Below are 16249 nucleotides of genomic sequence, written 5' to 3' on the forward strand. Positions count from 1 at the left end.
TAACACAGATAAGTTGAATGATTACATTATTAAAAGTCACAATGATGATTACAGTTTTAATAATCATAATGGTGATTACATTAGTAATAATCACAATGGTGACACTGGCAATCCAGAGATAAAAACAATGGCAACATTGGTAAGCTAGGGATAAAAAAACTTAATGGAGATCTAAGTTTTTTCTATAATAGTTAAAAATAACCAGAATATAATGTAAACACAGATGTGTCTGTGAATCACATACAATAACCTGCCTATGCCTTTCTGAAGCTTGCATTGTAGGAGAGACAAACAATATGAGCTGAGTTTACAAATTCATACCCTGCTTCCCTACATTTGCACAGCTATTGTTTGCTATGTAAATCCCAAAGGTCATCTAAGATTCACCAATTTCCTTTGAAATTCAGTAGCAAATTCAGGATCTCTTTCAATTAAACTTTGATGGCTACCATGTTTGATTTACATTTTGAAACTATGAAATTATAGAAAACGTCTTTTCAATCTTACCGTTTATTTTCAGCTCCCTGCAGAATGAGTGCATTTTTCTCTTCCTCAAGTTCTGGTCGCTCTCTGGCTACAACGATACCCAGTAACTGATCCTGTAATCCTTCAGGTGTAATCATGAAGTTCAATAGGGTCACCTGAAATAATAATCAGATCAAATAACTTTCTATTCGTCTACATATATCATTGCATTTTATTAAGATTTATTCTGACACTTAGAATAGGTTACATTATGATGTTTAAAATAAACATAAACTGTTGACACAAATAAACGTCTCATCTTTTTGTAATTTTGATAGTATAATGCAAATGTTGAAAGTAAAATATCAACTGATTTATATTTACATGCTAAACAAATTAAAAAAAAAAATCCTTATTGGTTTAGGCAAACTTGAAATGTCCATAATCTTCCATCAAATTGTCCTTACCTTGACTGAAGTTTCTGGTAAGTAGTGAGGATTCCTGAGTTTAGTTGTCATGTAGAACTTATTCTTACCTTGACTGAAGTTTCTGGTAAGTAGTGAGGATTCCTGAGTTTAGTTGTCATGTAGAACTTATTCTTACCTTGACTGAAGTTTCTGGTAAGTAGTGAGGATTCCTGAGTTTAGTTGTCATGTAGAACTTATTCTTACCTTGACTGAAGTTTCTGGTAAGTAGTGAGGATTCCTGAGTTTAGTTGTCATGTAGAACTTATTCTTACCTTGACTGAAGTTTCTGGTAAGTAGTGAGGATTCCTGAGTTTAGTTGTCATGTAGAACTTGAAGTCTTGTGAGTACTCAATGGTGCTGTCACCAAGTCTGATACACAAACTTCCACTCTGTTTAAATGTCTGTTTCAACAACAAAGGTTCCAACAATGGATCCAATTCTTCAGCTAAATTCTCCATTAAAACCTACGAGAGATATATAAATTATTTTAACTCTTCAATTAGCCATTTATGATGTGTGTGTGACAAATGATATTGTAACTGCAAACAGAATGAACTATTCTTTAATAAGATAACTTCTTACATCATTTTTCCAATTAAAACATTAAAATATTTTTTTCAAAAATTATAACAATGTTTCTTTTTTTGTTGCCTTTTTTTTTAAATCAAAAACTATAAAAAAAAAAAATACATTTCTTCATCTTTGAGGGCCCTCATGGGGTTTTTGATTATGTGATTACTTGGCCGTTTTTTTAATGATTATTTGATTATTAAGCCAAATATTTCATGATTATTTGATTACCTAGGACTGTATTTTTAGTTTATGATTATTTGATTACTAAAGATAAGCAAATATTTAATGATTATGTGATTATATTGGCAAAAAAATGGTGATTATGTGATTACTAGGACCCCCCCATGAGGGGCCTCATCTTTTCTATGAATTTGATTTGTAAAAACAGAAAATACTTACTGGAGTTCCAAATTGTATACAATTTTCTAGTGTTCTGACAAAATCAGCATCAGACAATTTGACAACATGCAGATTATTAGCTTTTTCCATGTTCTTTATCCATTTATTGGCCTGACCCTGGGGATCTATCATCAGTGGCCATCTTCTGGCATTCCTGTTATAAAAAACATGTACGAGAAAATATCTGTCTAGGCTTTCATACTATATAACATTCAATTGAATTCAATTTTTTTTTTTGTAAAATTGAGAATGGAAACCGATTACAGCTGAAGGTCACCAATGTAAACTTATAAGAATTTGCATTGTGATAAAAAATTGTCAAAGTCTTACAAAACAGTTATGTTTCCTGGTCATGACTTGTAAAATTTGTTTTTGACTGACTTCAAATAGGGATTTGCCACTTTAATTTAATTCAGAATACAATTAGAGGTATTTGGCGATAATTTTCAGCATGAAAGTTTTCCTTTAACACAATGGTATTTATTCTAAAATGCATTGTTTTTGCTTACGAGAGAATGATTCCATTTTCAACAGAGAAGTTGTCAGTTGGTAATCCACAAATATTCCAAGCTCTAATTTTAACAGGTTCTCCTAAACTGGACACTAGTGAGAATTCATCAGAACATGGAATTCCTTGTTTCTTCACATCAGTCAACCAAGTCTGTACTTGATCCTGTAAAAATAAACAATGCTCAGTAAAGTAATCAGCTCAGATTATATTTCATGTTTTTATAAAATATTGGAAATTTTTTATTTCACTGAACCTATAATAATCTCCACTTAATTTATCTATAGTTACTGCTATAAACTTTATTTTCATAGATTGAAGTAAATTGTTTGATTTTGTCAATTTGCCAAAATTTCCATACAAGCTAGTATAAAGAAATTCATACTCTGTTGAACATCTAAATTGATGGTTTTGCTCTGCCAGGGAAATAAGATTCCACAGTATTATATTATACCAAAAAATGAATGTTGTCCCCATAAAAACTATCTCTTCATTACATCTAATTTCCTAATGCATTTAAAGCAAAACTTTGGTTGGCTTGCTTGCTTTGTTTGTATAACTGTTTATGCAAGCTTTGAAAATAAGATTGACATCTTTACACAATATATATAGACATAGTTTAACCTGTATATATAATATTTGAATTTAATTGGGTGTTATCTTAATGATTGTACAATATAAAAATAAAGCCAGCAAGCTAACGAAAGTCTGGCTCTACATGCTTTAGGAAATAAGCTGTAATAATAAAACAATCAATACATAAAACCTGAAGGAAAGAACCATAAATTGTATCCTACCTAATTCAAGAACATTGTTCACGATTATGGTCATTTTTGATACTTCCAACACTTATTTAGGTTCAATATAGCTGCAGCTTTACAAGAAATTTGGATGAGAATGTTATACTGTGGATTCATTTATTTTCATGGGTACCAATTTTCGTGGTTTGAGGAAATTTTACAAATTCATTGATATTTAATTTTGTGGTTTTGGCAAAGTCTACACTCATTCCTTTAGAAAATTTGTTATTCATTGAATATTTGAATTCATGGTTCTCCTGTACCCACGAAATCCACGAAAATTGGTATCCAACTAATATTAATGAATCCACAGTAGATATCTTATGATAACTTTTTGCATTTTTCAAGTCAGTTTACAATTTATTTAGGCCACATTTAAAAGACTGAATGTCATAGTCACATGAATAGTTTGACTTGTCCAGTTGAGGCCAATTTAAAACAGTTGTTCGTGCTCAATTTGAGTGTATTTATTTAGATTGTCAATCCTTTTGCTTTCAAGAACTTTTCAAAATTGGAAACAAAATTATTTTCCAGAATATAAATAATGACATTTTTTTTGTGATCTTATTTATGGTCCCGGAGGAGAAGGGTAACATATTTTGTTATTTTGGCCCTATAATAAAAAGTAAACCTTGATTTGAGTGTTTTAAAATGACATTTTTTTTGAAGATGAGCTTTCTGTAATAATATTGAAGCTAACATTAATGTCAACTGATTGTTTTACCTGTCTGTAAGCAGATGTAAAAGCACCCAGGTAGGCAACAATACCACTAGATACTAAGATATCTCCAGTTAAGTTAGTATACTTTGTAGCCAACATTGTAGCAGCTGCTCCCCATCTAAAAAAATATAACAAAATCATCAGTCAAATTCTTACAAAAATCTCTATCCAATAAAAACTATCAATATATCACTCAAATCCTTAAAATAAATTAAAATTTTTTTTTCACCCAAATCAATGACATTTGTTTCAATGATAAATCTTTATATGTCCTTCATTAAAAGTGCAGAATCGTAAAAATTTGAAATAAGTTTGTGTCCCCAGTACACAAATGCCCCATCCATAGTATCACTTTCTATGTTCAGTGTACCGTGAATATGGAGGAAAATCTCTAATTTGGCATTAAAATTAGAAAGATCATATCATAGGGAACATGTGTACTAAGTTTCAAGTTGATTGGACTTCAACTTCATCAAAAAACTACCTTGACCAAAAACTTTAACCTGAAGCGGGACTGACAGATGAACTGACGAACAGAGGAAGAGACAAACATACATACAGACCAGAAAACATAATGCCCATAAATGGGGCATAAAAAGGTATTTTGGCCCCCCTACACCTTGTTTGGTTATTATCCACATATATAGAGTGTATAGCATTTAAATGAAACGCCATAATAATAGCTGTAATAATAGCTGTTATAAGTGGTACTGTATAAGGTATGCTATTATTTGGATAGTCACATGTTTAAATTGTGAAGAGATAAAAAGAAAAGGTAAGAGACTATTCACCTGTCTTTTTCACCACCAAGACCACTGATCAGTTGCTCAGCTCTTTCTAATTTCTTTGTGCAAAGGTCAACTTGGTTCTCAAGGTCAGCCTTCTTTTTCTTGTTATGAGCCAAAGTATCCTGCAACTTGGATAATTTCTCCTGAACCTCTCTAAGTGAGGCACGTTTCTTTTCCAAGGTTCCCATGGCAATTGCTAATTCTCCTTCTGCCTTCTTCAACAACTCCTTTTTAGGAGCTACAACTTTAGCAACTCTAGAAATAAAAAAAATTGAAATTAAATGGCACAGCTTTGCATGTTAGTTCTGAATAGAAACAAATTATATGCATATTACTTCCTTTATATTTATTAGGTTTGATTTGGTCAAGAATGAAATGATCACTGATTTACTTGCATAGATTTTTTACTTTAAAATTTTTTGGTTTCCAATGCTCTTCAAAATTTGTTTTGTTTAAAAAATAAAATCTCTGAACTAATCATAACATAAAAATCATTAAACAACATAGTATCGAGACCATTTGGCTAAAAACTCCTTTTGAGCCCTTTGGAATTTATTACCTCAAATGTATTCAAACATATAATTGCTTTCAAAAACTTGAGATTAAGCATTACTGATTAAAGACCAAGGAGAACTGGTTGACATCTAAATGAGTAATTAGTAACTGCAAAAAATATTTATGTCTCTCTTTTATAACATGTGATCACACTGTATATATAGACCCTTACCTGTCATACACATCCATGGCTCTAACCCATTTACACAAACCCTCACAAGCACCTGAGGCATTACGGATCTTGTCTGGATCAAATTCTGGATTTGACATATATTTCTTACGAATCTGTGCAATGTTTGGGCCTGGAATGTTGTCCTAAATAAAATAAAATATTTATTTAATTACACAAAGCTTAACATTCATTCACAGGAAACAACATATCTAAATTTGAATAGATTTTATTCAAGACTTTTAAATTATTGCACAGACATTTTATGGCAGCAGCCTGCCTGCCTGACATACATCACCAAATTTATAACCTATATTCAAATATAACATGCTTTTTCGCTTTGTATACAACATCGTGATAAAATTCTGGATATATCTATACTTAGCACAGACTCCAGGATGTACATAATAATGACTGTTAAAATATACATCCCAATTAAATCCACATGTCTTGTAACGTATGTGCAAACGCTATGTAATTTCACTGTGTTGAAAATTCAATTAAAAATAACCTACAGAACCTTTATTCTAATTGGCTGTTTCAGAATCTAGAGCACTATGGGTAATTTCATTGTTCTTACCCAAAATGAAAATAACGTCACGTCATTGGTTGAATTTCAATTGTTGAGGACGTTTTTAACCAATCACGACGCTTTGGTGTACACTTTTGAAAATATTACCTGGAATGCATTGTGTTCTGAAACAGCAAATTCTGAGGCATAACAAAAAGAATGAATGCATTAGAGATCAAAAAAATGTACATGGCTTCCATGAATTCTTTCTTAATTTTCCTTTGGAAATCAGGTTTAAAACTGCACGAGAAGGCTCTTACTTTTATCTAATGTCATATGTTAACATACCTTATCAAAAGTTCTCAGTTGATCAAGAAACTTCATATCTCCCAACATTTTCTTGGCAGGGCCCCAGAAATCCTCTATTTTTTTGCCACTACCCGAGGGATCAGGGACACGATCTGGTTTGATTCCTCTGATTACACATACAGCTTCCATGACAAGTTTGACTGGTGCAGGTGGTTGTTTCATGGTCTTGACAAAGGTGATATCCTGTTGTGTCAAGGTATCCAGAGCAGCTAGAGAAGCATTCAATGCAGGAATAGCCTCGGCCAGGTCAGCGTCACATTCATCTTTAATAGCCTTGGCAGCTTTGGCTTGTTCATTAGCAACTGCCTCGTCAGCTTTAACTACCTGTCATTAAACAATTACTTAAAGTATTACTATTGAATATATGTTTTGCTATGCCTTCACTGAAGGATATTTTGTAATTAACTTATATATATCTAAGAAATTGTCCAGGTTACATCTATCAACTATACTAGAATGTCCTACTTTCAACGATTATTATTTCACAGTGTTTTTTGTAGAATGTCTTAATAAATATTCAGTTTATTACCAAAGAAACCAGCTATCAATAAAAATCAGCACTTCTGCAAGGGATACTACCTGTGTTTTTAATATCAACTGAACATTTTTGTAGTATTCGTGTCTATTTCTGACATTTTTGTAGTATTCATGTCTATTTCTGACATTTTTGTAGTATTCATGTCTATTTCTGACATTTTTGTAGTATTAGTGTCTATTTCTGACATCTTTGTAGTATTAGTGTCTATTTCTTACATTTTTGTAGTATTCATGTCTATTTCTTACATTTTTGTAGAATTAGTGTCTATTTCTTACATTTTTGTAGTATTAGTGTCTATTTCTTACATTTTTGTAGTATTTCTTACCTTCTCAACTTTAGCCACTTCAATGGAATCTTTCTCTATGATGACCATTATCTCATCCACCTCTTTACTGGCAACAACCAACTGAGGTTTGAGGTCTGTCAACTCAATCTGCATGTCTCCAACCTGTGAGGCAGCTGATCTCAGTTTCTCCAACCCTACTTCATATCTCTTTTTCTGTTTCATTACTTCCCTGTAATAAGGAATTACTTCAGTAATAAGAATCATTAAATGAAATATTCAGAATTTTAATATATTGTGATTGAACAAGAGTATATGCCTATGATCTGATTTTGAACGTACATAACCTTAGTTTGTTATATCTTTTAGAAAGTTCACATAATAATGGATTTTTGTATCTACCCTTAGAATTTCGTGACCATGGCTTATAATTACCATAAACCTAACCTTTAAGGATGTACTTAGGTGAGGTAAGGTAAAAATTAAGAAAGTAAGAAATTCAAATTGATACTTTAAGCTGGTAGAGCATCAATTGAGGCTAAAAATATCAATAGGTCATTGACCTCCTTTTCGAGATATTTGAGATTTAAAATATGGCGGAAAAAGGCTTACTCGGACTTTTACCTTATATTTGCATTGGTATTATTTGGGTCTCGAAACAAAATAAAGAAAATCAAAAATCTTCTAAAATTTTGGTAAATTACCTTTCATGACCTATTATTTTTTTTTTAGTCTTATATGAAAAAATAAATGGGTGTTATGGGGCCAAATATTTTACATTGTATTGTATGGATAAACACCAAGGAGTCTGAACATTTGACACAAATTCCAAAACTTCACCTAAGTACACCTTTTACCTGAGAAAGTACTGCTTTCTCACTATCACATATTCATTGAACTGCGAATTCTGTATTAAATTGTTTATTTCATAAATATTCTAAAATGTTTAAAACGCAAGTTAATGTTCGTGTTATTTCAACTAAACGTCAAACACTATAACATAAAACCAAGACAAAAAGAGGACAGGAATACTAACTAAATAATTGACCTTCTGGCTAAAAGATAGTTGTACAACCATTTTCAGCAGTGCAGAAGAATGTGACATTTTAAAAAATAACTGGAAAACAATTGAAAAAAGCTCGACTTAATTTTTTTAATAAGGTAAACTTACTCTCTCTTTTTATCAAGCAGTGACTTAAAGGTGTTAATCAATTCTAGGTAGGACGTAGGTGTTACGTAATTATGTCTTTCCAGTTCTAAGAAGAAGCGTTGGGATAGATCTCTTGTTGATGTATGGAAGGTCTTACAGACGTCAATGCATCCCTTTCTCTCATCCTCCTCTAATTCTACTTCCTCTAAGAATCTGGTTGCTACAGCTTCCAAAGCATCTTCAGGCCATGTCTGAAAAATAAAAAAAATGTGTTTTTGCAAAACTATGATTAGTTGATGCTGTTTGGTTCATTAGGACAATGAAGTCAAATTCATGTCAAATGTTTGAAGGTAAATGCACAGACATTGGTCAATTCAATGATGCATTTCATTAAGGGGTTTGACTATGGAACACTAGTGACGAAACACGAAAGAGGTCTTTTTATAATGACCCCCATGTGCTGTGAATGGTAATATAAGATGGACTTGTATAATGGATCTTTTCTTATAAAAAATATGAGCTTGTAAAGATGAATATAAAGAACAGTTAGTCACTGATCAGATTTGTACGTACCTGGAACCAATCAATGGTACAGCAGTTGACCAGTGAGGGAAACTTCCTTAGTCTGTCACGGAAAGCATCACCAATAGGACTCATAGCTAATACAATATGGAGCTGATCCCGACAACGTTGAATGAAGAAGTTAAACAAGGATACTGGGGTACCATCTGTTTGTTTGGCTTTGTCTCTTTGTCTGAAAGAATCATTATATTGTATACAAATTTTTTCCCTTGTTAGTAAGATAATTAGCTTTACAATGAATTAACGGATTAATTGATACGGCTTAATATCCAGCTTCTGATCTTTGACAAATTGTCTATAGTAACAGTGAAAATGGTACTTGTGGAACACTTGTTTTTTGCATTTAGGTGGTACATACCACTACAGGGAGATAACTCTTTAAAATCTGCTGAACATTTTATAAGCTTCTCACTGATAAGATCTACGTGTTTTCAAACTTATATATATCCAGGGAATCTTTTTCTGATATGTGTGGTTTAATTTTTATATTTTTTTCAAAGGTTCAAAGTAAATATTTGTCAAAACTCATGAAAATTAAACGAGCCAAATTAATTTTAGTCAAGGTGTTTGGTACCACCTTCAGTGGTTTATAACATATTGACTTACCTGTCGAGTTGTCTCATTTTCTCACAGATTTCTTGTTTTTCATCCAATGGGAACAAATTAGGAACTTCACCAGCATTTAACAAATTATTGATATCTTCCAAGAAGGATTCTTGTTTGATCTATAAAGAAAAGTTAAAAATAGTGGTTGTAGTATCAAATATACAAATCTATGAACAATCTTGAGTTTTAGTAAGATTTATGAAGATTCAGTTGTATGAGGAGCTATTAGTCTTTAATCCTTTTTTCTAGGTCTACTTTTTCTTATATCAATTGTGTAAATAGATGAAATACAAGGTTTAAAAGTATCAAGGAGTTTATTTCAAGGATTTTCCTTTGTAAGTTATTTAAGAGAGAATGAAGTTATTTTGTCCCATCTGTGTAAAAAGGGATAAAAATTTATTTCAACCACCTGATTATAAAAGTATAGGAAGTTATTTTTACCCACCTGTGTATCAGAGAATAGGAAAACAGCATGATTATCAGTTTCTGTTGATTTACGTAATATTCTTTTAATATCTTCTCTCCATTCAACACTAGTGTAACTCTTAGAAATCTCAACCTGTTAAAAAGTGAAAGTAAAATTGTAGATAACAATAAAATGTAACATTTTCAATAATGAATTGTATTGCAAACAATTTTTAATTTGAAATGTCTGAGAGCAATTTAGAAGTATGACTCTTTTTGTGTTACAGTGTACAACTTTTTTATCATCAGTTGGTTTTTCTTCAGCTGTTGTATTGTATGGCTTGTGTTATGAAAGAAGCCATCTTGAACTTGCTTAGTTATCATATTTTCTCATCATCAAGGAATGTTGAATAGCATAATATTGACATCCCCCTTAACTCTACCTCTAATCTCATCTGATAACGACTCATAAAGGCATCTACCCAATATAACATATTTTATCTGACACATTTCAAAAAGAATATATCTCTAATATTATATCTTACCTGGAAGAGGTCATAATCTGACATGTGTGCAGCCAAGCGTGTCAATGACTGACGACCAGAACCTCCCACACCTACTAACAAGGCATGACTTCTGGGTTGTTTGATAATACGGGAAATTCTAGATACATGTTCAATAGCAAATCTAAAATGAAAATATACACATGTCATTATACATCTTTTTAAAAACTCTCCATGTACAAAATAGAAGATCAAATTTATTGATAAATCACTACGGGTATAAAATGTTCCACAGACACAATTAAGTTACTACTTTCTCTCTTAATTTTAATGCTCATATCTTTTATATAAAGAAGTATACTTCTTGAATGAGATTTTTCCTTGTCATTCATTTTTTTCAATGTTATATGACCTACCGCATTGCATGTAAAAAAAATGTTTTGCATTACAATAAGAGCTAGTAATACTGAAGAAAGAGTTACAGTAATTCAGCAAAAAAAGACTTGCAAAAAAGTGACAATACAAATATAAAATTACCTGAATAATACAAGGTTCATTGGTTTTTTGCTCATGTTATTAAATTCCTCAAGGTATCCCTCTACAACATGACGTAATTGTTCCAAGTCTCTTACTTCAACATAATGTTTAGAGTCTGACTTAGGATCTGCAAAATCACAGTACACCAAACTACGGAGATCATCCTCTGTAACTTTACCGTCATTATCAAAATCCAAATGAATAAATAACTGATCAAAGTCTTCACGTAACTGATTCTTACATACATCTCTTGCATAATTAAATAGCCAGTTTCTATCAGAATCATCAACAAGACGATCATAGTATACTCTGAACACCTGAGATAGAGAATAAAAAGAACTTTAGAAACATTTAAAAATACACTTTAATATAAATCAAAGAATAAACCTTCATAAACATTCAAAGAATACACTTTTATAAACAATCAAAGAATACTCTTTTATAAACAATCAAAGAATACACTTTAAAAAATTAAATTCCGCGAGGTGAACCAACGCCTGTGAAATCGTTTTGGTAGAGTCCCTGAAGTGGATACCTTGGTATGCCGGGTTGTCAAATCATGCAAATGAATGCAATCCTTAAATAATAATAAAAATTGACAACAACACTTCAAAAGATCTGCAATTTTATTATCTATGTCTACATGTTTCGCCTGCAAGGCAGGCTTCATCAGGACAATTTTTATACAGAAATTGAGCCCCTGAAGTACTCAAAGTGGTGCATTGAATTTGACGTCGTCATGGTGAGAGAAACAATGAAAAGTGAAAGTAGCAATACAGAGTTATAAATAGATAAGATAAATATAGAAAATTAAAGTTTGTATACAATGTAACTTGAGTTCGTTTTACTATTATATGATACATGAAATTGTTCTAAAGGCTTGGCATCTAATAGGACGAACTTCCCATGGTTCCTACCACTTCGCAAGGCTTCTCTTCCAACCTGGCCATAGTTGGAGGTTACTACTTCCCGGCGCGTCGGCAACAATAGGAAGATTATGATCGCCGCTGTGGATAATAAAATTGTCAAAAACTGTTCCTTTGTTAATTATTTGGTGACTATATATTTTTTGGATCATCTGCAGTAGTTGGTCTGTATAATGGCATATATATAGTTGTGAATTCCTAGTTCATTTAAGATCGGCGCCCGTGGTACGTTTCTTCTGCAATCATTTATATCTGCTATCATTTATAGATGTATAGGTGGTATCGGACATCTTGGTCATCTTGATTCAGTTGTTATTTCGTTGTAAGTATGGAATATTCCTTGGTCCATGTATATGCTGGTGGCCTGTAGATCGGCGCTGTTAGCTTGGCGGTTCCTTTCGGATGCAGGGGTTCACGATTAAATAATAAATTAAATTCCGCGAGGTGAACCAACGCCTGTGAAATCGTTTTGGTAGAGTCCCTGAAGTGGATACCTTGGTATGCCGGGTTGTCAAATCATGCAAATGAATGCAATCCTTAAATAATAATAAAAATTGACAACAACACTTCAAAAGATCTGCAATTTTATTATCTATGTCTACATGTTTCGCCTGCAAGGCAGGCTTCATCAGGACAATTTTTATACAGAAATTGAGCCCCTGAAGTACTCAAAGTGGTGCATTGAATTTGACGTCGTCATGGTGAGAGAAACAATGAAAAGTGAAAGTAGCAATACAGAGTTATAAATAGATAAGATAAATATAGAAAATTAAAGTTTGTATACAATGTAACTTGAGTTCGTTTTACTATTATATGATACATGAAATTGTTCTAAAGGCTTGGCATCTAATAGGACGAACTTCCCATGGTTCCTACCACTTCGCAAGGCTTCTCTTCCAACCTGGCCATAGTTGGAGGTTACTACTTCCCGGCGCGTCGGCAACAATAGGAAGATTATGATCGCCGCTGTGGATAATAAAATTGTCAAAAACTGTTCCTTTGTTAATTATTTGGTGACTATATATTTTTTGGATCATCTGCAGTAGTTGGTCTGTATAATGGCATATATATAGTTGTGAATTCCTAGTTCATTTAAGATCGGCGCCCGTGGTACGTTTCTTCTGCAATCATTTATATCTGCTATCATTTATAGATGTATAGGTGGTATCGGACATCTTGGTCATCTTGATTCAGTTGTTATTTCGTTGTAAGTATGGAATATTCCTTGGTCCATGTATATGCTGGTGGCCTGTAGATCGGCGCTGTTAGCTTGGCGGTTCCTTTCGGATGCAGGGGTTCACGATTAAATAATAAATTAAATTCCGCGAGGTGAACCAACGCCTGTGAAATCGTTTTGGTAGAGTCCCTGAAGTGGATACCTTGGTATGCCGGGTTGTCAAATCATGCAAATGAATGCAATCCTTAAATAATAATAAAAATTGACAACAACACTTCAAAAGATCTGCAATTTTATTATCTATGTCTACATGTTTCGCCTGCAAGGCAGGCTTCATCAGGACAATTTTTATACAGAAATTGAGCCCCTGAAGTACTCAAAGTGGTGCATTGAATTTGACGTCGTCATGGTGAGAGAAACAATGAAAAGTGAAAGTAGCAATACAGAGTTATAAATAGATAAGATAAATATAGAAAATTAAAGTTTGTATACAATGTAACTTGAGTTCGTTTTACTATTATATGATACATGAAATTGTTCTAAAGGCTTGGCATCTAATAGGACGAACTTCCCATGGTTCCTACCACTTCGCAAGGCTTCTCTTCCAACCTGGCCATAGTTGGAGGTTACTACTTCCCGGCGCGTCGGCAACAATAGGAAGATTATGATCGCCGCTGTGGATAATAAAATTGTCAAAAACTGTTCCTTTGTTAATTATTTGGTGACTATATATTTTTTGGATCATCTGCAGTAGTTGGTCTGTATAATGGCATATATATAGTTGTGAATTCCTAGTTCATTTAAGATCGGCGCCCGTGGTACGTTTCTTCTGCAATCATTTATATCTGCTATCATTTATAGATGTATAGGTGGTATCGGACATCTTGGTCATCTTGATTCAGTTGTTATTTCGTTGTAAGTATGGAATATTCCTTGGTCCATGTATATGCTGGTGGCCTGTAGATCGGCGCTGTTAGCTTGGCGGTTCCTTTCGGATGCAGGGGTTCACGATTAAATAATAAATTAAATTCCGCGAGGTGAACCAACGCCTGTGAAATCGTTTTGGTAGAGTCCCTGAAGTGGATACCTTGGTATGCCGGGTTGTCAAATCATGCAAATGAATGCAATCCTTAAATAATAATAAAAATTGACAACAACACTTCAAAAGATCTGCAATTTTATTATCTATGTCTACATGTTTCGCCTGCAAGGCAGGCTTCATCAGGACAATTTTTATACAGAAATTGAGCCCCTGAAGTACTCAAAGTGGTGCATTGAATTTGACGTCGTCATGGTGAGAGAAACAATGAAAAGTGAAAGTAGCAATACAGAGTTATAAATAGATAAGATAAATATAGAAAATTAAAGTTTGTATACAATGTAACTTGAGTTCGTTTTACTATTATATGATACATGAAATTGTTCTAAAGGCTTGGCATCTAATAGGACGAACTTCCCATGGTTCCTACCACTTCGCAAGGCTTCTCTTCCAACCTGGCCATAGTTGGAGGTTACTACTTCCCGGCGCGTCGGCAACAATAGGAAGATTATGATCGCCGCTGTGGATAATAAAATTGTCAAAAACTGTTCCTTTGTTAATTATTTGGTGACTATATATTTTTTGGATCATCTGCAGTAGTTGGTCTGTATAATGGCATATATATAGTTGTGAATTCCTAGTTCATTTAAGATCGGCGCCCGTGGTACGTTTCTTCTGCAATCATTTATATCTGCTATCATTTATAGATGTATAGGTGGTATCGGACATCTTGGTCATCTTGATTCAGTTGTTATTTCGTTGTAAGTATGGAATATTCCTTGGTCCATGTATATGCTGGTGGCCTGTAGATCGGCGCTGTTAGCTTGGCGGTTCCTTTCGGATGCAGGGGTTCACGATTAAATAATAAATTAAATTCCGCGAGGTGAACCAACGCCTGTGAAATCGTTTTGGTAGAGTCCCTGAAGTGGATACCTTGGTATGCCGGGTTGTCAAATCATGCAAATGAATGCAATCCTTAAATAATAATAAAAATTGACAACAACACTTCAAAAGATCTGCAATTTTATTATCTATGTCTACATGTTTCGCCTGCAAGGCAGGCTTCATCAGGACAATTTTTATACAGAAATTGAGCCCCTGAAGTACTCAAAGTGGTGCATTGAATTTGACGTCGTCATGGTGAGAGAAACAATGAAAAGTGAAAGTAGCAATACAGAGTTATAAATAGATAAGATAAATATAGAAAATTAAAGTTTGTATACAATGTAACTTGAGTTCGTTTTACTATTATATGATACATGAAATTGTTCTAAAGGCTTGGGAAGTGGTAGGAACCATGGGAAGTTCGTCCTATTAGATGCCAAGCCTTTAGAACAATTTCATGTATCATATAATAGTAAAACGAACTCAAGTTACATTGTATACAAACTTTAATTTTCTATATTTATCTTATCTATTTATAACTCTGTATTGCTACTTTCACTTTTCATTGTTTCTCTCACCATGACGACGTCAAATTCAATGCACCACTTTGAGTACTTCAGGGGCTCAATTTCTGTATAAAAATTGTCCTGATGAAGCCTGCCTTGCAGGCGAAACATGTAGACATAGATAATAAAATTGCAGATCTTTTGAAGTGTTGTTGTCAATTTTTATTATTATTTAAGGATTGCATTCATTTGCATGATTTGACAACCCGGCATACCAAGGTATCCACTTCAGGGACTCTACCAAAACGATTTCACAGGCGTTGGTTCACCTCGCGGAATTTAATTTATTATTTAATCGTGAACCCCTGCATCCGAAAGGAACCGCCAAGCTAACAGCGCCGATCTACAGGCCACCAGCATATACATGGACCAAGGAATATTCCATACTTACAACGAAATAACAACTGAATCAAGATGACCAAGATGTCCGATACCACCTATACATCTATAAATGATAGCAGATATAAATGATTGCAGAAGAAACGTACCACGGGCGCCGATCTTAAATGAACTAGGAATTCACAACTATATATATGCCATTATACAGACTAACTACTGCAGATGATCCAAAAAATATATAGTCACCAAATAATTAACAAAGGAACAGTTTTTGACAATTTTATTATCCACAGCGGCGATCATAATCTTCCTATTGTTGCCGACGCGCCGGGAAGTAGTAACCTCCAACTATGGCCAGGTTGGAAGAGAAGCCTTGCGAAGTGGTAGG

General features: G+C 33.4%; 1 protein-coding gene across 4 annotated transcripts in view; it reads right to left on the reverse strand.

Annotated features, from left to right (window-relative positions):
* The window catches only part of LOC134694790 (dynein axonemal heavy chain 7-like), a 64141-nt gene that overhangs the window by 16980 nt on the left and 30912 nt on the right, over nt 1-16249 (reverse strand). For all 4 annotated transcript variants that reach the window (XM_063555847.1, XM_063555845.1, XM_063555846.1 and 1 more), the window contains 15 exons: nt 10930-11246; nt 10435-10576; nt 9930-10043; nt 9485-9603; nt 8870-9050; nt 8318-8547; nt 7189-7378; nt 6305-6649; nt 5449-5591; nt 4725-4976; nt 3937-4051; nt 2414-2577; nt 1905-2058; nt 1205-1396; nt 508-641 (listed from right to left, as the gene is read on the reverse strand). In XM_063555847.1, coding sequence (XP_063411917.1) covers nt 508-641; nt 1205-1396; nt 1905-2058; nt 2414-2577; nt 3937-4051; nt 4725-4976; nt 5449-5591; nt 6305-6649; nt 7189-7378; nt 8318-8547; nt 8870-9050; nt 9485-9603; nt 9930-10043; nt 10435-10576; nt 10930-11246 — 2792 coding nt within the window. The remainder of the gene's footprint in view (nt 1-507; nt 642-1204; nt 1397-1904; nt 2059-2413; nt 2578-3936; nt 4052-4724; nt 4977-5448; nt 5592-6304; nt 6650-7188; nt 7379-8317; nt 8548-8869; nt 9051-9484; nt 9604-9929; nt 10044-10434; nt 10577-10929; nt 11247-16249) is intronic.

Source organism: Mytilus trossulus, chromosome 13 (assembly GCF_036588685.1).
Source record: "Mytilus trossulus isolate FHL-02 chromosome 13, PNRI_Mtr1.1.1.hap1, whole genome shotgun sequence".
NCBI lineage: Eukaryota > Metazoa > Mollusca > Bivalvia > Mytilida > Mytilidae > Mytilus > Mytilus trossulus.